Source organism: Phyllostomus discolor, chromosome 4, assembly GCF_004126475.2.
Source record: "Phyllostomus discolor isolate MPI-MPIP mPhyDis1 chromosome 4, mPhyDis1.pri.v3, whole genome shotgun sequence".
Taxonomy (NCBI): domain Eukaryota; kingdom Metazoa; phylum Chordata; class Mammalia; order Chiroptera; family Phyllostomidae; genus Phyllostomus; species Phyllostomus discolor.
In genome coordinates this window covers 58,989,909-59,012,569 of record NC_040906.2, presented here as the reverse complement: position 1 = coordinate 59,012,569, position 22,661 = coordinate 58,989,909, and the positions used below count along the sequence as shown (strand labels likewise).

The window sequence follows — 22,661 nt, the reverse complement described above, 5'->3', positions numbered from 1 at the left end:
TATTATAAAATTCAATTATAAATTAAATTAAAATATTCTTTTGTCTTTTTTCACTCAACATCTTCTTTGAGAATCATTCATGTTGTTGTTCTTTTACATCAATAGTTTGTTATTATTTACTACTGACTGATATATCATTGATGGCTATATCACAAGTTATGTAGCCAGTCACTCATTGATGAACATTTGGGTTGTTTCCAGATTTGGGCTATTTTGAATTAATGAGGCTGTAAACACTTTACACAGATCATTTTGTGCACAAGCTTTTTTACTTCTCTTGGATAATGACCTAAAAGAGGAAATGCTGAACCATAAAGTAGATGCATGTTTAATTTTATAATGAAACCCTAAACAGTTTTTCAAAGTGTTTATACCACTTAGCAATCCCACTGGCAAGGTATGAAACCTCCGTTGCTCCACGCCCTCATCAACATTTGGTGTTGTCAGTCTTGTATCTATTTGGTGGGTGTTAAATGGCATCTTATTTTGCTTTTAAATCGCATCCCCTTTTCATGTGTTAATTAGCCATTATGTATCTTATTTTTTGAAGTATCAATACAAGTCTTTTGCCAATTTTTTTAGTTGTTTGTTGTTTCATTACTGATTAGTAGATACACATATATAATGTTATGTATTGAATGTTATTTATATTTTGTATGATATATTAGATATACTAGATATATATAGAGAGAGAATATAATTCCTTAGTCTAGTGACTTTGAACTTCTGTGCTGCAAGAATTTTAAAACATGCAACACCTGACTATTTCACTAGAGGCACTGATTTCTTTTCCCTTAAACTGTCAAATAAAAAAATGTCAACAGTCAGCACAATAATAGCCATCTGGTGTGAATGAATCAAAATTATACTTATTTTTTTCAGATTAGCAAAAAATGTAATTTGGCGTGTGGCAGAATTTTAGTAAATAGTTTACATGTGCCGTAAGATTAAAAAGGTTGAAAACCACTGCCTTAGTCAAATAAATGCATTGATGACATTTTCTCTGGTTGAGTCAATTTTCATGTTCTTAACAGAATATTTGAAGTATATAAATTTTTAACTTTGATGATGTTCGAATCATCATTTTTTTATTCTATGGGTAGTTAGCACCTTTTGTATAATTTCTTAGATATCTTTGCCCACTCAAAGTTACAAAGATTTTTAAAATTTATCTCTAGAAGTTTTATCATTTTAACCTTTATGTGTAGGTGTATAAAACACAACAAATTAATTTCTGTGCACAGTATGGCATAAGGATCAAGATCCATTTTTCTCATATTTTTCCACTTAATCTAACTTTGTTGAAAATAGTCACTTTTCCCCATTGGATTACCTTGGTGACTTTATCAAAAATCAATTAAGTATATATGTAAAGACCTATTTAGACTATTCTGTTTGATTGATCTATTTGCATATACATACACTAAAGTTAACTGTCACTCCACTGTACTTTATAGTAATTCTTAAAATCAGGTGGTTTGAGTCTTCCAATCTCATTATTTGTTTCTGATTGCATTGGCTATTCTAAATTGTTTCCTTTTTCATATAAATTTTTGAATCAGCTTATTACTTTATATTATAAAAAGTCTGCTATAATTTCATTAGGATTATAAATTCATTTGGGAAGACCAGAAATCTTTAGAAAATTGAGACTTTCAATTCAAGAACCCAGAAAAACTTTCCATTTACTTGTTTGCTCCTGAACTTCTCTCATCAATATTTGTAGTTACTTTAGTGTAGATGTTGTAGGTGTTCAGAACAAATCACCCCAATATGTGCCTTAGTGGTATGTGTATGCGGAGTATTTTAAGCTAAAGGCAACCAAGATCCCCTGGGCTCAAGAGATACTTTTGCAGCTCTATAAAAGAATTTAAATTAGGGCCCTGAGCTATAAAAAGAGTTATGGCCAGATATAATGGTTTATGAGCTTTATTTAGAACAGGACAAACCACTGATTACTGAACAACTTATCATCCTGCCCTAAGATGCTTTCCTCACCAGTTCAAAATCATATATATATCTGCACACACGCACACATTTTCCCTCCTTGTCTCTGAACCTCTTATGTATGGGGGGGTTCCCATACATATATATGTGATTATATGTGGTTATTTTCTCTTGTTAATCTGTTTCATGTAGATTTAATTATTAGATAAGCTGAAAAAATGTTTAAGAACACAGGAAAATTTCTTGCTCTCTCACAATGTCTTTCATGTTTTTGTCAAATTGATCCTATTGATGTTGATTTAAGGGTATTGTTACATTTCATTTTCCTGTTTCTTTTTCAAACCATGTAAAAAATAATATAGTGAGATGTCAAAATTAATATCACTAATAATGGGATAAACTTATACTAGGTGCCTTTGGTGATGTTGTAAAAAAGGATACAACATCATTTATACATTATATATGACAAAAATGTATAATTAGACTGAAATTATAAAGATTTGTCAAACAAATTCAAATTGAATACTCTACGAAAGAATAAGCCTTTATTTTTAAAGACTTATCAATGTCATGAAATATAAGAAAGGCTGAGAGAGTGATGTTGATTAAAAGAGATTAAAGAAACATGATAACAAACTGCCATGTGTGATACAAGTTTAAATCCTGAATTGCGAAAAACAAATTAGCTAAAGGAAAATACAGGGGCAATTGGAAAAATTTGAAGATAGGATAGATTAGATAATAGTACCATATAAGTATAAAATTTCCTGCATTTGATAATTAATCTATAGTTATAGAAATCAAATTTCTTTTTGATTATGAGATAAAACATTGCTGTTTTTTAAGGCTGAAGGGTCATGGTCTCTGCAAATGATTTCAAATGGCTCAGCAAAATAAGTAAGAGGGCAGAAAAGAACAATATGTATATATGTTTTCCAGGCAAATGTAGAGAGAGACAAAGCAAATGCGGCAACTTATAAACAATAGCTGAGTTCAGATGAAGGTAATAAGAGAGTTCATTGTAATATTTTGCAACTTTTCTGTAGGTCTGAATATTCTTTTCAAAATAAAGATTTTAATTAAAGTGATAACAGCAAAGCTAGACATATGGATCATTCTTTCTTTCAATTTTGCAAAAAAAAATGCTAATCTGGTTGCCACTTGAAAGACTAGTAAATTCTGTTTTTGAATGGCCTATGATTTCTACCATGTCTGGTTCATATATTGTTTGGAGACAGGACAGTGTTTCCATGAAGTAAGGAACTAAGGAAGAACGCAGGGTCAAGGAAAAGAAGAAATCACTGCAAGCTAATAATTTTACATGCTGCTCTTATCTAGGATTAAGTTCTTTCATTAATTCTAAATTGAAGATAATGCTGATTGAAAGTCCGTGTGTTTTTTCTTCTATCCTAGTTCATTAAGAGAGGAAACAGCACATATATAAGTTATTCAATGTATTTACTTGGGCATTTTTCTTATTCTGTTTTACCTTTTTGGATCATAGCACTGTGAACCAAGGCTGGCTGCTGCTAGTGCCAGGCCTGGGGCAACTTAACAAGAGGTACAGGGCTCACTGAAGCCAGATGCTGCTTGTTTGAGAGAATTTAGGAAAATATGAAGCATGGACCAAGACAAGCCATTCATAATGAAAAAACCACTGGAAACAGCTTGGATGCCACCTGAAAGTCAGATGGGGCTGGGCAGGGAATCACCAGCATGGGGCGAACAGTTTGAAACAAGTTGGTGGAGTTTCAGATATGATGTCCACTAGTGGCCTTGTGCTCTGTGAGAGGAGTGCTCAGAAAAGGTACAATGGCCTCTGCGAGCACTTCTGTCTGGGAGAAAGCTGTCCCCCAGCCCTCACCCTAATGCTGGACAATTCAGTTCCTCTTTGTATGTCTCTGATGCCTTTCAAGCTGATGCCCTAGTGCTGGAGCTCAGAAGGAGTGAGTCCAAGTAGGCCCGTAGGTTTGTGCATAGGCACTTTAAAGCTGAACTTCCTGAGACTCCAGCAGTTTCAGTCTTCCACAGCCTCAATACTCTCTGATTTTGACAGCCAGAAGTTTTAGAGACTTACCTTCCTGACACTGGAACCCTGACACTGATATGAGCTGGGGAGCCCTCATATGGGGCTGGATCCTGTTGCTTATGAGATATTCTTCCTGATTTTTATACACCATACATGGGTGTGGAACCAGCCCATTTCATGTCTCTACCCCTCCTATGTCTCGATATGGTTTCTTTAATTCCACAGTCAGTTTCTTCTTTAATTCTGCACTTGTAGGACTTGTATTCAGCTTGAGTTCTGACATGGTGCATGATGGTTGCTCTGTAGTTGAGTTGTAATTTTGATGTGGTTGTGCAAGGAGGCAACTGTGTTTATCTATGCTGCCAACTTGACCAGAAGTCCTGATTTTAAAAAATAATTGCATTTTTTTAAGTTGGGAGAAATCAATATCCATTTAAACTAATTAGAAATTATAAGTTACTTTGTATTGCAGATCTTATTAATTAATTAAAGATTTTAAATTAGAATGTTGGCAACTTTCTGCTTTAATGCTTCCTGTCCCAACTTTTCTGCCCCAACTTTTCTGGGATTGTTCCTTCTACTTAACATACAACCATTAGACAACAAATTCTATATACAAAGGAGGCTAATTTATCACAGGATTACAAATAGAGTAACACAAATGACTAAGGCCTAATAGTCATAAACTGGGAAAAGATGGCTGCACAACACCCAGTGCAAACCCATGCATTAACAGATGTTAATACAAAGATCCTTTATGGGATCTTTAGGAATAAAATATATGTTATAAAGGACTGTTGGCATTCAACAATAAACTCCTTCTCTCACCTTTAGTCCATTCTGTTCTCATGATTTACTGTGGTTCACAAAGCAGCAGAAGTTAATCAGTTTACTTTCAGGTTAAAAGTACCCTTGACTTGGTGTTAATGAGGTTGAGTTAATTCCTTTACTAAGAACTTTCAATGTGGCATTCATAGAGAGATTAATTTGTAGTCTTATAGCAAAGAGGTCAGCAGGTGCAGTGTTCTTTAGGGGAATACTGACTTATTTCTCTGGAAAGCAAGATACTGTCTTTGTCTACCTAGTAAGCTTTTAGGCATCACAAGAATGAGTAGCTACATTTTCAAACTTACCAGTTTCAGGAGGCTAAAAAAATGTTCATGAAAATCCTGTAACATAGTATGGTAGACCTTCTAAAAACCTCAAACACAGTGCAAGTATACGTTGTATTCAGTGTTTGTACATCCAGTTTGTCTGCCAGGGTGTCCAACTGATGGCCCATAGGCCACATGTGGCCAGGATGGCTATGAATGGGGCCCAAAAAAAAAGGATAAATTTACTGAAAACCTTTTTATTGTTCATCAGTTTTCATTAATGTTTGTGTATTTACTGTGTGGCCCCAGACAACTCTTTTTCCAGTGTGACCCAGGGATGCCAAAAGGTTGGACACCTGACAGTCCTGAATTCATCCTATTCTCCTAGTATAATTATTAATAACTTCCCCTTCACTTTAAAAGAATTCTGCTTTGAATAACAAAGTATATGGTCACCTTAGCTATGGTTCCTATATTTTTGTATTTTTACCTACATATTTCTCCAAATCAGTATATTTCAATTAATCCCACTTCTTTGCTTTTTAAATAAGCTTTATCTTGATTCCCACTAAATCCCGGGGGAGGAGTGGTGGACTGAGCTTATGCTTCATTGTAACTTGAGAAACTTTCCCAAAACACACTGGTTCTGGGGATAATGTTACTGGAATTGGTTGTGATGTAGCTAAAAGATAGCTGTGCAAAGAAAATTGTAAAGGCCCATTTACCCAGAATACTGGTATTTTTAGAACAACACCAGAAACAAGTTGCAGCATTCAAAATAGATCTAAAACTAATTCAATTATATAGAATTTGATTGAGATTATAATCTACAGGACAAGTTCTGGGATTTCACATTTTAAATTTCCAAGAAATGCAAGCAAATTGGTTTTTTTTTTACTTACTGATGTCAAAATTTGATATATATTTTTATTGTCACACATGCAGCTCCAAATTTTCTTTTAAGCACAACACTCAGTGAGCATATCCTTAATATATATTTTTAACCCCAAATCATTTTCACATTTTTCTTTTCATAATGTTTACTCATTAACATATATTGTACTTACTGGGTACTGGGAAGAGTTGTAAGAGCTTTCACAATATAGACACATTAGGTTTTGTAAAACCTATTAGATTCAATTGTTATCATAGCCTCCACTTCACTGATGATGAAGCTGAGGGTAGCTGAGTAACTTGCAGATCACACAGTGCATGTGTTCTGGGTTATGACCCAAGCAGCCTGAGTCCAGAGTCTATGACCTAGCCACTGTGCTGTTGCTTCCTCTTTATCATCCCCGCCAAACAGGCAAGAAATGACTCCTACTTTACTGAAGAAGTATCTGACAGAATCAGAATTTGCCTTATGTTTTAATTTATTAATTTATTTAAAGAAGCTATTTTTTGAATTATTTTTATTAAGTACAGTTGTCTCCAATCCCCTTCCCACTACCAACGGCCCCACCCATCCCAGCTCCTACCCTTGATCCTTGCCCCTCCTTTGGCTTTGTTCATGTGTCCCTTTATACATGTTCCTTGACGACCCTTCCCCTTTTCCTCCATTATCCCCTCCCCTCTGGTTACTGTCAGTTTGAACAGCTACTTTTTGCAAGGCATTGGAATAAGCACTGGGAAAACAGAGATGAATTTAACTTGCTTCTAAAACTCCAAAGGCAGGTATTTGTTTAATTGCATTTAAGAGAAAAGATTCAAAGCCTCCAAATTTAAACATTTAAATTCCTACAATCCAAAAACCACTCATAGCTTTCTGCCAAGAGGGGGCTTGGTTGTACATGTGTGTTCACTGTGTGTAACAGGGATGCTGCATGTGCAGGAGGTGTGCTGAGGTGGCACTGGCAGGGTTCGGAGAGCAAAGGCTCTGAGGGAGGACAATCTGCACTGAAATCAGAGCTTTCTCATATACTGTTGTATTTGGTGTGGCCTGCAGAAAGTTTATTGACTTTGTCTTTTCAATTTGCCAAAGTGGAAACAATCAAGTACCTACTTCATAGGATGGTGTGAGGTTGGGATAAGTGAGATTTTAGAAGAGTACTAGCATATTGTATGTGTTCAGTAAATGATAGTTGTTATCAATATTACTTAAAATGCTCAACCACACTCTGTATTTAATTCATCTAGTTATAGAATAACATATAAGTTGTCAGAGAAAAATAATTCAACAAGTTCAATCTTTAAACTCACGAACAAAACACTGCTTTCAAATGTAAATAAAAATAAACAGAGAACTCCTTTCCAGGGTCTGATGTTTCATGTCAGTTATGATTAAATTAGGGGTGGGAATGGAGAGGGGTCAATTATTCCAAATCTGCAATAATTAGATTGGTAGTAAGGTGGTCCTACCTGATTATATTATAATGTTATTATTTTTAATAGTTTTCTGTTTTTTTATTCCATGATTCTTGTGGTCTTTAACACATGGTAGCACATATCATTTTCTGCTGGAATGAAAATAAATGTGTGAGATCTGTTTTGTTTGTCTTTTCCATGTGTTCCAATATGCAAGTAAGTAGTTTATATTTTTTTAATTCTGCAACCTCAGGTATTCTAATAAAAATTTCTAAGACTTCTCTCTAAAAAAATAATGTTTTATAATTTTTTAAATGCCAAAAGAAAAAGCACTTAAAAAATACTCTTGCCTATTCTTTTATACTTGCGATTAATTTTCATTTCTGTAGCTGAGTTGTAGCTCAACCAAACATTCAAGATTTATTTTATACTATTGAACAAAATTAAAAATATTATTATAAAACTTGTAAATATTTAGAAAGCATAATTAGTATCTCTCATGTTTTCAAAAAGTTTACATCAATGAAAAAAAGACTACGAGATCTCTTTTAAATGAAGTATTCTCCAGGGGAAAACTCAGAATTGAAGTTACTGGAATCCTCTAGGGAGTCAATGATTAAAACAGAATGTTATATAACTCACACTATAATCACATTGTCATGAATACATATAAAATAATAAATGTTGGTGGGTATGAAATTTCGGTAAAATACCTTTTGCTCCCTCTAGAATTGTGAACTGCAAAGAAAAAAGTTCTGCAGCTTTGGAGTGAGAACTGAATAGAAGCCAATTAATAGGACAGTTGAGGCTGCATGTCATTAGAGGCATTTTTTTGTGTCCTTCATTCGGGGAACGAATTATGAGAATAGCAATTTGGGAATTCATAAATCCTACTGAGCCTTGGTTAGGTGGCGTTCATTATAAAGAACACCTGGAGGGAAGACTGGAGAATTGAGTCACAGCTAGAAATATCAGATTACGTGTGTTCCTCATGTCTTGCTTAAGTAAGGTAGCCTAGGAAGAAATGATCCTTCCCTGTGGTCATTTAGGAAGTATTATATTAGGATACAGCTAGTGGTTTATCTAATACTGTTATGAGTTTCTGTAACTTACATGTTTCCTTGAAATTATTTTATAATTTTGAGCATTTAATGCTATTTATTCTTAATAAGTACATTTCATTTTTGGTACATGGTCTCCTAGGCAAATGTTTATTGTAGTTATGAGTTTATTACCTTCCATGCTTATCACTTTGAATCTAAGAAAACAAATAAAATTTAAGTATGTTTATGTGAATATATATATATTCAGATGCAAACTACCAATAAAAATGTTTTTACTAATCAAGAGTTGCACTAGTAGTCTACGTAGAAAAAGGTACTAAAAATAATAAGATCCAACTTATCCCAAATACAAAGGAGAAAAGTTCACACGATACTGCTAGAAGTCAAAAATTGTAACTAGTTTCTGAGTCTGAGCTTAAAAAATTGTTAAGCAATTACTGAAATGAAAATGCCAGTGTAAAGTGTTTTTTTGGAAGAAGTCCCCTCATGTGGACTAGGGCATCCAGTTCAGACATTCAGCTACTCAGGAGATTCCCATCATTTCCTAGTTTTGGCATTTCAAAGTAACTTTTTCTTTTAAAAAGAAATAAATTGATCCTATATATTTCTACATGAGCTTTCAGTAAAGGTTATGAATTAAATTTAGTAATCAGACAAAAAGGTTATTTTATGGGCTCAAGAAAAATTAAAAGGAATGCTAAGTTTAACTATAAACCATAAATGTGCAATTGAGTGCACTCTCTTTTGGAGTTTAATTTGACAAGAGGTACCAAAGATTTTTAAGATATACATACTGTTTTTACCCAGCATTATACTTTTAGCTATACACTAAAGAAAGAATTAGTGCAAGTGTGCAAGATGGATGTACAGGTTCTTTGAATATTTTACAATTGTGAAAGTTGAAAAAATAAAGTGTTTAATAATAAGATGTATTTCCTTTAATGTAATCCTTTGTGAATATTAAAATAATTTCAGGCTTTCCATGTGTTAAATGTTATGTAATCATTAAATCATATACATGTTTATGATAAATTTCTCAGTGAGAAAAACAGGCTACAATTTACTAGATCTAGTGTTATTCTGATATTGTAAAAAATAAGTGTGCATGTGTGTATTGGTTAGAAAAATTATAGACAAGAATATATGCCATAATTTAACAGTGGCTATCTCTCAGGTTAAGATTATAGTTTTTTAAAAGTTATTCTTTGTATTGTCCTATTTATTGACAGTGGAGTTAAAATCACTAGGAGAGAGAATAAGATATGACGTCCTTGTGGAGATGATGAAATCCTGTATTAGGATGTGACTGAGGAAGTGTCTGATGATACTATCTAGACTTGACAATCTCAACCTATGACTCTGGGTTTGGGAAAAAATAATGAAATGTGTTGCAAACCAGTGTCAGTATGAGGTTGTTTTTAGTGTATGGAGATAGCGAGAAAATACATCAGAATAATTTCAAGGTTTTATATGTACTTTATCGTGTGTATTCAATTAAGGGTTTTCAGGGAGGGCTGAAATGTCTTGCAAACTTGCACATATTATTGTAAGAACATGTACACATTTTATTAATTGACCTGTGGATGCTCCATCAGAATCAGCCAACTGTTTAGGCATTAAGGATCATTCCAGATTATCCAGAACATTCACCTTACTCCTTTTGGTCTAACTAAATAAGAGTGATTAGTTGTCATGTCTTTTTAGAAAGAGCCACAAGTTATTAAGCATTAGAATAAATTGCAGCAAGTTATCAAGTTATAAATTAATAAATAATGTAAGCTCTTAATTTTATAATTCTCATACATAGCAAAATGACTGGCACAGGAAATTGAATGAATGGATGGGGGAAACTCTCTAGAACCTGCCACCTGACATTCCCATTGGTAAACAGGTATATTCCCAGGTTCTTTTATTTTTCACTCTCTTCACAGTTCCTCTCTTTTTTAAATATAAATGTCTTAATAAGTCCCTTCCAAGAGCTCAAGAAATAGACATAGAAACAAATTATTACAAGATAATGTCTTCAGTGCTCTGATGAGAGGAAGAAATGTAGGAAACGCGGATAAGTTTGCCTGAGGGATTCAGAGAAGATGTGGGAAGGAGAAGCTGGCAGCCTCGAGGAGGTGCTGAGGGACACAGGCAGTAGGGTATGCAGCAGGGGAGCTTGTCTGACATGTGGCCCCAGGTGAAGAAACTATAGGGCTTTTAAAAAAATAAACCAGAGACTCATCGCACCAATAAATTCATGATTTCTTTTTTTAAATACAAGTGGTGAATTTGGTCACATCACATAATTTTCCCAGGAAATAAAACTTATTTGTGGGAAAAGGAGAGGCTAATAACACAATAGAGCTTCTGCTACTGAATCACACTACTACATGAATTTTCCTCTGGAATTCCTGGATAATGACTACACAAAGAGCAGCTGAGAGGCCCTTCACTAAAAATATCCCCCAGCTATAAAGTGACCATGTAATTTACAGTCTAAAACAGGGACACTTTTAAGAGTAAAAAAGAGTGCCATTAATAATTATGCAAAGATTACAAGCAAGCACGTGCTAGCTGTCCTCTCTACTGAAATCAAATATCCTGCAAGACAGACATTCATTTTGAATGATAGAGTTCTTTTTAAAATGCAAAATTCCTAGGATAGAGCTCACTTCATTTACCCATTGGTGTGAATTAATCAGATTCATGCATCAAGTAATCCATAAATCTATGATTAAGAACTAGAATTAGGACATATAGGATGGGGTAGGATGAGGCTTAAAAGGTGTATTATGTGAGGCAATAAAATGGGCAATAAAAGTTTGCAAGCATGGACAAGTCTAGATTTTAAAACTTGCTCTGTGATCATCAGTACTTAATTTCTTTGAACTTCAATTTAATTTATAATATTAATTGGATAATATATACTCCCAAAGCTGTCATAAAAGTCTGATAAAGCAACATATAAAGAGTAAGTTACAGAATTTTAACTTCATTAATATTGGTATTTTGGGAGAAGATCTAAATTGGGTAGAGGGCTATGGTCTATGAAATATGACCATAGCAATTAATACATCTATGTGCATTAAAGACCTAAATAAATGTATTGCTAAAGATCAACTGCTTAACAGTATTTAAGAAAATGGACAGTGTATATTGAAACTTTTAGCAAAACTAAAGAAATTTTAACTAATTTTGCTAAGAGAAGTAAATAGGAACTTGATTAAAAAATTATTCACATAATATATAATGTTGATTATCTCTAACATTAAGTTTCTTAAATTGATGTGATTTTAATTAGTATATTCAAAGACCTTAAGAATGTGATTTCAATATGTAGTGTTTTCTAACATAAATAAATGTTTATTTCCTTTTAACATATAAAATAGCTTATTTATCTTATCCTATATTTTAATTTTTAACTTGATATATGAGAAACTGGTTATAAAACCACTATTAATTTTATATTTTAAACTCTCTCATCAAGCCCATTATCATGGATCATTAATACAGATTTTACTGAATAGAATAAAGAGGGTGTTTTGAGCATAAAGGTCAATAGTCAGTAAAAGAAGCCACAACCATTATTAGTTGCCTTAAACCAATGCACATATGTATTTCTCAAAACCAGTATTTCAAACAACATGCAAGAATTAATATGCTATCAAAACAAACAAAACCACAACAAGTAGAAACACTCCTAAGGTACCTTAAGAAATTAGAAAAAAATAACCAGGAAAATAATCAATAAAACCAACGATGGTGAAATTCCACCTGCTATAACATGTCTTCTAACTGATCATCCTGGAGGAAAATGGAGGCAAACAAAAGCAGTGTGGTTCAGGCAGCTTTGCCAGGCCCTGCCTCACACAGTCTAGTTTGAGATTATTTTACAAACTGAGCCAACCAAAGGCATAAATGCACCCACAGTCATATCTCTTTCTCTCTAATTCTTACCCACTAAGCACCAGCCAAGGCTTGTTCTACCCATTTTCAAAGTAAAAAGTAGTGTGAGACAGTTACAAAACAGCAGAAAGCACGAAAAGGAGAATTTGTAAAGGTGCAAACTTACTTTAAATGAGAACAGGGCACAGGAGTTGCCTCAGCCAGGATTTGAGCTGTCCACAGAAAGAGTACTTTGATATTCTTAATTAAATATTTCATACGAATTAAAGGAACAAGAGGAAGATATAAAATGTTCAGTCATGATGATAGGAGCTTGGTACTCAATTTTCTCATAACCTACCTGTGACAAGTGGCAATTTGACCTTCTTAATTGTTCAGTAACAGGACAGATTTCCTCTGTGATGATTAGTGTCCTGCTGCTGCCTGACTCTATTGTTTCTTGGTGATTCAGTACTTCTACTAAATGCAGACAGCACAGTATATAGAAAGTAAACATTCATTTGACAATAATAGTTTTAGATCCAACACTCATTATTGATTGACCCTGAAATCAGCTTCATTGTCAATGAAGAATTTTCAAAAAAACACTGAGGGATAAAATCCTGTACTAGATATAGAATGCCAATACAGTGTAATTTGTGTAGTAAGCAGAGTGTCAGACACAGCAATGAATTCAGAGAACAGAAGAAAACTTTGAAATTGGCTATCACGTAGAGATTGTTGGAGACACTAGTGAGAGTCATTCTGATTTGGTGGGGATTGAGTGACACTTGGGAAACTGGTTAATGATTTCTGGTTAATAACTTCTCCCTACCTCTTTATTAAATATTTTCTAGCTATTTGTATAGTTATAAGCTATGAAGATGATTTAATACCTTAGCTTATTAAGCAAAGGAATATGTCCATTAAAAAATTAAGGGGAAAATTGTTCTTAAGAACATTTTAGAAGTGTTCTAAAGGAAGTAAGAAAAATCAAAACATCACTCTTTTCTGGCAACTCACTTTCCTCAGGATCTCTTGATCTCCATCTGTTTCTTGTTTTTTCAATTCTATGGTATCATTTCTCACCCTCTCTTTATTCTTTGTGTGAGATCTACTTGGGCATGCACTTCATACCAGGTTCTTTTCTGAGCATAAAAATTAAAAAGACTTGGCATGTTTTTCAGATGGGTTAAAAAATACAGATGACATTTTCTAGGACAATATGTAATGACACATAAAACACTCCAGGTGCTGCACTGGAGTGGAGAACCAAGTGTTACAGAGACACAGAGGTATGTTAATCAATGTTCTGGAGCAGGCAATAGGGCGATCAGGAAGGACTTCATACAGATGTCTTTTGACCTGTTTTGGGGAGGAAGATAATGTTTCTTTTGAGTCAGAAGCTGAGGAAAAAGAAATCCATTCATGGATTCTTTGTACTGCCTATTATAGACAAAGGAAAACTTCTGAAGGATAAACAAAGACTTGGTGACATAAAAGTGCTTGGCTCATTTAAGAAATTGTGAGCAGTCAAGTATTATTGAAACATAAAATTTTCAGGAGAAATGGAGTTGAAAAGATATTCAATTGATTGATATTGATTAAACACATATTATGGGATAGCAAACATGCCAGCAATAATGCTGTGTAGTTTACTGTATACAACATGTTCACTCAGCCTATCAAAGTAGATATTATTTTCCAAATATATACCAGAAGAGAAAATGGAGGCACCATAAAGGCAAACTTAGTCAAGTTCACTTAGCTATTGCCCGAGCTGGGATCTAGCTGGTTCTTTTAAACATACCCTACTTGAAATCCAAGTAAATTAAACTGTGAAGGGCACCAAGCATCCTACTAAAAGGTCTAAAACATTATCCTGACAGTTTTAATGAATTAAGATAGATTTTTAAGCCAAGTGAAGACATAAGTATATTGAGCAGCAAATACATCAAAGTTGTTAAAGACTCAGGCTTCAACATTTTATGGACTCTGTGGGTGTCATTTGGAAATTGTTCAGTTTCTCTGGGTTTCAGCATTGTTCTCATGTAATAAGGAAAATAAGACTATAAGAATATAAGAATAGTATTGTTATATTCATTAATTAATACCTGAAATCCATTTACAATGATGCCTTATTCCAGTAAGTCACCAGGATATGTGATTCTTGTTTCATAGAGAGTTCTCTGATGACATTGCGAAAAAAGGATTGGAGAGGGAGGGAAAGTTTTATACTCAGTACTCCAGAAGAAAGATTCACCGAGCTTCAACTGGAGTACTTGGCAGTACTGGAGAAGTGGGGGTAGCACTGGGAAATATTTCAGATGTGAAGACTGAAAGGAATTTCTAATCAATTTGGTTTAGGAAAGAGGTAGAGAAAAAATAGAAAATGAGCCGGAGTGTTCATGTTTAGATGGCCAGATGAGTGTTTTTATCTTAACATTCCATGCTCAAACTGCTACTTCCCTGTCTCAATTATCCTAGGACTCTCCTGGCTGCTGATCGACAGTAATTGATTTAGTGATTTTTATAGCAAAAACAAAATAAATAAGTAAAATGAAAACAACACTGAAAGACAATAGAAGCCAATAGGAACCAGAGAAACCAGTTCTTCCTAATAAATCTAGCCTGTGCATAGAGCCCTAAACTGACCCTGTTCTCAAGACCCTCCGGTGTCAAAATAACTGAGCAGTTATCTCTCAAGCTGGCAGATAACAGGGCTTCTTTTCAGCACCAAAGTTGCTTAGAGGTATGGTGCTGGTGAGTGGTGAAAAAGGACTGATGAACACAGCCTACCCGCAGTTTTAGAACATTTTGTTTTCACTTGGGACAATACTGAAATACAGTTTTCAAATTGTGAGGAGAAATAATTCTTGAGAATTCTGATTTTGGCAACAAATAAAATTGATTGAGCTTGAGTTATATATGATAGTTAATGTCCATAAAATATTATAATAGAAAGTTACTTTATGTATGTAACTTCATGTATGTAATAGAAAGTTACTTTAATAGTAACGTCACAGTAATATTCTCTCAAGTAGGACATGAAATATATAAACAGAAAATTAAATGAACACCAAAACAAACTCTAGGCAAGATATTCTCTGCAAACATTTTTCATTGTTTCAAGTATTTACATACAAAATATATTTCTATTTTTTTCTAAAAACCACCATCTGTACCTCTACTACAGTTTGGCAAATAGAACAGCTGAATATTTTACATATCACATAATATGTAAAGCTATTATGACTTATTTTGAGCTATTAAAATTTTAAGCAAACTACATTGTCTCTTTAATAAGTTATAATTACATGTAAATGACAAAAGGTGACAGAAAATATACATAAACAAGTTTACATTAGGGTGGGGAAATGGAGGAAGAGTGGTAATTAACCCTTAATTCTGTTTTCCATTTACATAAAGGCTTCTTCATTTGTGGTCTATATATGCTTTTTTTCCTTAAAAACAATCTCATAAAAACATCTTGGGGAGAAGATAGAAATGAACATGAATCACTCTATAATACAAACATCCTAAAAGCAGAGATCAGTTTGTATCCTCCTTTGTATCTCCTATTATGCCTCTATTGCCTAAAACATTACCTTAGAGGAAGGTGATCCTTAGTATGCATCTTCCCCTTTATTCACAGCAACACGACAGTTTCTGTAAAGTCTTCCCTAATGATCCTTAGGGATGATAGACTGATTCACCACTTTCTGCTTTAGTTGAATCCAATGCTGCCTCTGAAACTTGTTACTGATCCCACCATGACTGGTGCCCTGTCTGCAAGTGGTCCCTATTTGGATCAGAAATGGACTTCCCTCAGCCCCGTTTCATCTGTTAGTTTTTAAAAAGTAGCACAGGCCCTGGCTCATGTCGCTCAGTAGATTGAACACAGGCCTGCAAACCAAAGGGTCACTGGTTCAATTCCCAGTCAGGGCACATGCCTGGGTTGCAGGCCAGGCCCCAATTGGGGGTGCTCAAGAAGCAACCACACATTGATGTTTTCTCTCCCTCTGCTTCTCCTTCTCTTCCTCTCTCTCTAAAAATAAATAAATAAATTCTTTAAAAAAAATAAAATGAACAGCAGCACAAAGTTAGGGATATTTCTGATTTGCTAACAAAATTACCATTTTACTATGTCTAATAGCGTAATGGCAAAAATATAGAAATGTTCAGTCCTTTAAAAATAATGCATGTCAAGTCCTGTTTTTTTACTGAGTTAAGACCTTTATTTCTCTTGCAGAATTTACTTTAATTTTACAAAAGCTTACAGTTGGGACATGATTTAAGGTAAAAATCACATCTCCAAATGTTACTGACGTTGTTTAGCACTTAACTAGCTAACTCTAATTCATGATAATCACAGCAAACTAAATGAGCAATAAACTAAGGGATGACTAAATTATTCCTTCTGTTTTTTAATAATTAACATCCCCTCTATGCGATAAGTTTGTTAATAACCGAGTGTTTGCCATTTCTCAATCACTATTCCTGAAAAGGTACTTTTAAAATGAACATACTATGCTACTAAAATACCCATCCTTATATAAGCCTCACCATAATTATAGTTTTGTATAATTAGAGTTTTATGTCAAAAGATTTATATCTTTATTACCTAAAGCAATATTTCACAGCTGCCAAGAATGATTTATGCAATAATGACTTAAGCTGTAAAATAGAATCCTCAAAAGAAGGGCTGTCAAATATTCTTATCACAAATAACTAGGTTTTTAAAAATTGATATCCTGGTAAACAGCAAGTCCTACTGTACCCAGTTAAACCACATAAACCAGCATGGTAGGAAGGGTTGCTGCACAATGGTAATCACAGAACTCACCGTGCGCTGCATCAATGGGAACTCATTACATAGGCCACAGTGTTTACATTGCTTATAAACCCTCTGGCCACTTCAGAAATAATGCCATGTTCATGTTTTTGCTACTCCAATATGAGTGAATGAAAAAAGTGGAGAGTATCTAAACTTTTTGTTACTTTGCTCATCATGCATACTATATTAGTATTCATATTCCTATGAAATGCTAAATAAAGAATAAGTAAAGAAAGCATTTTCTGTACATACTCTTCAGACTCCAAGAACCTCTCAAAAGTAAATGACCTCAGTAATGAAGAATAAAGGAAACTTCAAGAAACAAATCAATGAAAATGTTGATTTTGTCCCTTCCTGCTTTTATAAATCTGGAGTGTCTGATGGGTTTTTAAGAGGCAAGACTTTCAAAGCTTTCAAACTTCACAAGCTCTGACTGATTTTGCAGATGCTGTGTGAATAAAACCAATCACCTCTGAAGATTCTATTCAAGGTATATGAACTAGTAGCAAAAACACAAGTTGATTATATTCAGAGCCAATAAATCTGGTTGTGACTTTACAATCTAAAAAGGTCATTCAAATTTACCTTTTTCTTTGGAAAGAAAAGAAAACTCCTGACCGATCTCCTCATGTTTCCCATATCAATGAAAGCAAAATAGACAGTATTTGTCATTAACTGTAAATTTACCCAAGTCCTTGCAGACTGTATCACACTTCAAAATTAAACCAACAGAATCAAAATCATCACCAAACGTTGAACCAAACCTAAACAAACTTCCAAATAAATGTCTTTGTGTAAAACAGGGAGGTATCAATTTGTATAACCAAGAAAATCACTAAAATAAGATTTGCACTAGTCAAATTCCAAATCTTCACTGAAGACATTTTTACATTCAATTTTGTGATAAGTTGCTTTTTAAAGGTATTCTGAGATTATTTCACACACTCACATTATTCAAGTTAAATGAGGCTTCAAAAAGCACTATTCCACTTGATAAAGAACAATTTATATTTGAAAACACTATATGAAAAACATAGTTAGTACCTAAGTAATCTGGACAGTCCAAGATTCATTTATACTTAAATCATCTAAGTTGATAATATTCTAAAATGTCCCATAAACTATAATGACCCAAGGTGGGCCAGTATGACCCATAGAAACCACAGTATAGACTATGTCAACATCATGATAAGTATTCAGATAAAACAAAATATCAGACATTCAAATTATGCCGAAAGTCAAATTGTTGGCATCAGATACACACACACTAAGAAGATGACTTGCATTTAGGTAACGCCTCAGTCCAAGAAGTGTTTTCAAGGCAACAGGGCAATTAGGCTATTTCTAGTATGCCAGTGCTACAGATTGAAAAGTGGGGGAAAAGTGAGAACTTTAAAAACAATCTCTATGTTGGTTAACAATCATATAATTGTTTTCATTCCAGATTAATCTAAAATTATACAAACCTATTTTTCAATCATACTTTGTTGTGCATACCGACTCAAATTGATATTAAGGGAACTTCAATAATTAAGAATTGTACCTTTTCTGTCATGAAATATTTAATTATGAGATTAGAAGAGGAAGAGTTCAAACTTTTCTCTGTTAGAATTTGTTGTTTGTATTTTACCAAATGACAAGTAATTATATGATACAGGCTATAACACATTACTCATATATTCAATTTCAAAACCTAAGTTACCTAAAAAGCTGACTAGATATCCTTCTGCTTCACTAATTTCTATCAGTGAAATAAATGCTAATGCAATATCAACAAAGCTAACTATAATATGCATTTTTAATCCATTCACCTTTATACCTACATTATCAAGTATAATTAAGTGTGCACATTGGGGAGTGTATATACTTTAAAATGGGTATATCTGAATATACATTATGTATAATTTTATATACATATATATTGTGCATTTAATAAATGCATGTCCATTAAGTGTGTATTTTTGAGGACTTTTATATGTTAACATATTTATGGTCCCATGGCAAGCTTGAAAGAAGGAAGAGTGCCCTTGAAGTTAAGGTTTGACCTTAAGTTGAAGATGCCAGTTTTGCTGCAGCTAAAAAAAATAAGTACTAATAACTCCACAGCATCATAGTTCCCTTTATCCATTTTGGTTTTTAGGACAAATCTTGAATATAAACAGCCCTTATTATTTGAATACACATAGGTTTACTAGACCAATTTTAAAAGTTCTCATACAAAAATCTTTTATATAAGATTCTTAATCTTGTATAAAAAGAAGCAAAAGAAAAAAGAGGCATTGCCTATCAAATAAAGCTGAAGAGCTAAGAAATATGTATAATCTAATAGTTTTAGTTTCAGATATAGTTTTTAACAAGATTTTGCTTTGTATTTTTGAGTTTAAACAACTATATAAAACTCTGTATTTTTTTCCCACCAAATGCATGTCAACAATACCAGTAAATTACTGGTCCTTTTATCATTCCTTAGAAAGGGGAGAGAGTAAGAATTACAGCACTTTGTCCTCAGAGACATTAACTTATTGCACTTTTGAAGAGTACAGAGGACACTTTCTCAAAGAAGAAATTGCTCTTACTAATCTACTAATGAGAATATCCTTATTTTTGAATCCTAAAATACTATAAGCAAAGTGTATAACTACACCTGCATATTTGGGGCTTCTCTGCATATGAACTTTCAGTATCAGTTGTCAAAATTTCATGTGAATGCAGTCAAATACAAGAAATCCTAAATAGGTAAACTTTACCATTTTTGTGATAGTAGGTGACCTCCACTTTCCTCTCCTCTGACCCCAGCAACGCCTGGGCAATTTGGGCAATATCATGCCTCTTGGTCTCCGGCCCATGGAGGAAGTCACATGTGCATGGCTTTTGCATGACATCTGGCCTAGAGAAACCAGTCATCTCACAGAACCCATCGTTGCAGTAGATGATGGCACAGTTTTGCACTCTGGCATTTGCAATGATAAATTTTTTATCTGTAATAAGAAGATAGTAAGGTATCTTTTAAAAATCTTCCACAAGATTTTCATAAACACTAAAACAATTTGGTGGATAATAGGAGAGCTGAAATGCAGTTACTTCCCAAATTGCTAACTGACCAGGCTTTTAAAAAGGAGAGAAAAAGACTCCAACCTTAAATGTGAAATTATTGGTCCTAAGTAGTTTTAACAAAAAAGTATTAAGGAACTACTCTTCAAATTTTGAGAATGTAATTTCCCAAATAACCTAGTTCTCAAGCCCTCTAACTCCCTGGGGTTCCACTGCACATTCAAACAATCAGCTGCCCCATTGATATTTCTTTCCAGAATACCATCTAATTGTAAGATAAATATTTTCAAAGCCAAAACAGTGAAACATTATGTAGCTGTCCAATTTCTCACTTACACCTTGACCTTTAGAGTGCAACTTTCTTAAAGTAGTTATTATTCTTGCATTTGGCTTTCTCTATCCCTCTAAGGCATGCTACACACATCATATTCTTTAAAAATAACAAAACTATTACCAATGAAAGTATTTCACATTAACTTTCAGTTCAGTAATGAAAAGGTTCAACTTTTTACAACATATATTTCCCAGAAGATAGAAATATTTACACAACATCCACATTCTCAGTAAATATTATGTTAACACCTTTCCATTTCTACTTGGGGAAAACCTTGAAATTTTATGTAGTTGTAGGTATTTTAATACCTAAAAATGGTTTATTAATTTTTGGTCACCAATTATATTTTCCATGTCCAAATAGAGTATAAAGCAAGATATAGAAGTTTATTTTACACACAAGTTCATGTGATGAAAGACAGTGCTAAAATAACTGCAGAATACACAACACAAATGTGTGTTAATGTGGTTTTAAAAAATGTCAAATATCAATGAACAAATATAGAGTTTAAAATTAACACATTTATGTAACATTTATTCCTTATAGTTAGTTCACCTGAGAATATTGAATTTTTCTGCATTCAGTCTTTGTGGGATTTACTTAGTGCACTCCAATTTTTAACTTTCTGGATGAAAATTGAAGGGGATAATAAAGGGACAAAAATATTCTTTTGAATACTAATTTACATTAGGAACCAACAAGAGTCAAATAATACTTTTTTCAAATTTTTCTGCATGGTGTAGATTTGCATTGATTCAAAGCAAAGTTTAGCTTCTATGAACCAGCAGCTAGCAAGCATGCCTGTCATGACAAAGCCTTGCTATTTAACCAGGATGATATATAGTTTGCATAGCCATTTCCATCGCTGTTACCATTTACATTCTCTAGTTCCAATAGTATTCTCTGCCCTGCTCCTGACTTTCGAAAACTCTGCAATAAAACAGCCTCAAAATATAAGCCCTTGTTATACTAGTACGTTCCCATTAAGGGAGTAGAAGAGTAGGACATTAAAGCAGGTAAGGTAGCAGTGGGAGAGAAGGATCAAGTTGCCTCCTATAATGGAAACCATAATCTAAAATGTAAATCAAAATTAATATCAGAGAGAGAACACTCCCGCTGCCGTTAGAACCTCCTGGCTGGGTTTCACAGCCTCTTAACTTGCCAGAGCCCGGAGTTGCCGTCTCCGCTTGTCAGCGGCGGACGCCTAGAGCACTATCAAAGCTGAAAGCGAGGGAGAGAGAAGAACAAATGAACTTACTTTGCCCTTCAAATTTCCGTATGATGGTCCCCAGAAATGTGTTTTGTGGTGCCACATGCCCCCTGCGGACAGGCATGTTGACCCCGGTGTTTTCCGAGGAGCGCTCCCCGCGAGCTCCGGAGTTCTCCCGGGATCTCTCCTCTGCTAGAGCCCAGGCCAGCTCGCGAGCCGCTCTTTGTGGTAGAGCATCCTCTTTTGAAACCAGAAATCTCTTTCCATTAGCACCACTTCTACACACCCGCTTTCTCCACCGGAGTCCAATCCATTCCCCTCACCTCCCCGACTGCCGCGGGTGAGAGGTTTTGGGGGTGGGGAGAAGAAAGGAGGCGGGGAGAAGGGAGGCGGCAGCGGAGGGAGGGAGTGGGGAGCAGTGGGGAGGGGGGAGGGGGGCAGAGAGTCACAAGGGCAATCGATCTGTTTCTGTTTCCCCGAACAGCGCCAATTTCCCACTGCAAATGGGCTTAACCTGTCGGGCGGTTGCCCACAGCTGTAAGAATGGCCGATGGGGGATGGAAGACTTGTGTGGCTGTTGCAGGAGTAGAGAAAGAAAAGGAGGCTGGGGGGAGGCAGGGAGGGAGGGCTTGACGTTTCTATCCCCGCCCTCTCCCCTACACACACACACACACACACACACACACACACACGGACGCGAGTGTGTGTGCGCGCGCGCGCGCGCGCGCGTCCTCTTTATCCCTAGAGTTTGGGCGCCGCCACAGCTCGGATTACTCAAGCGTGCTTTTGCGGAAGCCAGCCAAGAAATCTCCAAAACTCAGTGACAAACAGCTACTCTGGGAAGGTGATCTCCAGGGCCTCCCGACAAGAACTCCATCGCTGAGCTTCTCACGCCTAGATAGCTAAAACACCCTTAGC

The 22,661-nt window shown here is 34.7% G+C and overlaps 1 protein-coding gene across 1 annotated transcript in view; it reads right to left on the bottom strand.

Annotated features, from left to right (window-relative positions):
- The window catches only part of KCNH7 (potassium voltage-gated channel subfamily H member 7), a 480,501-nt gene extending 458,187 nt beyond the window's left edge, over positions 1–22,314 (bottom strand). Inside the window, 2 exon segments of the mRNA XM_036023387.1 lie at positions 19,896–20,126; positions 21,792–22,314. Of these exon segments, the coding sequence (XP_035879280.1) occupies positions 19,896–20,126; positions 21,792–21,867 (307 nt within the window). The 5' untranslated portion in view covers positions 21,868–22,314.
- Between the last annotated feature and the right edge of the window lie 347 nt (positions 22,315–22,661).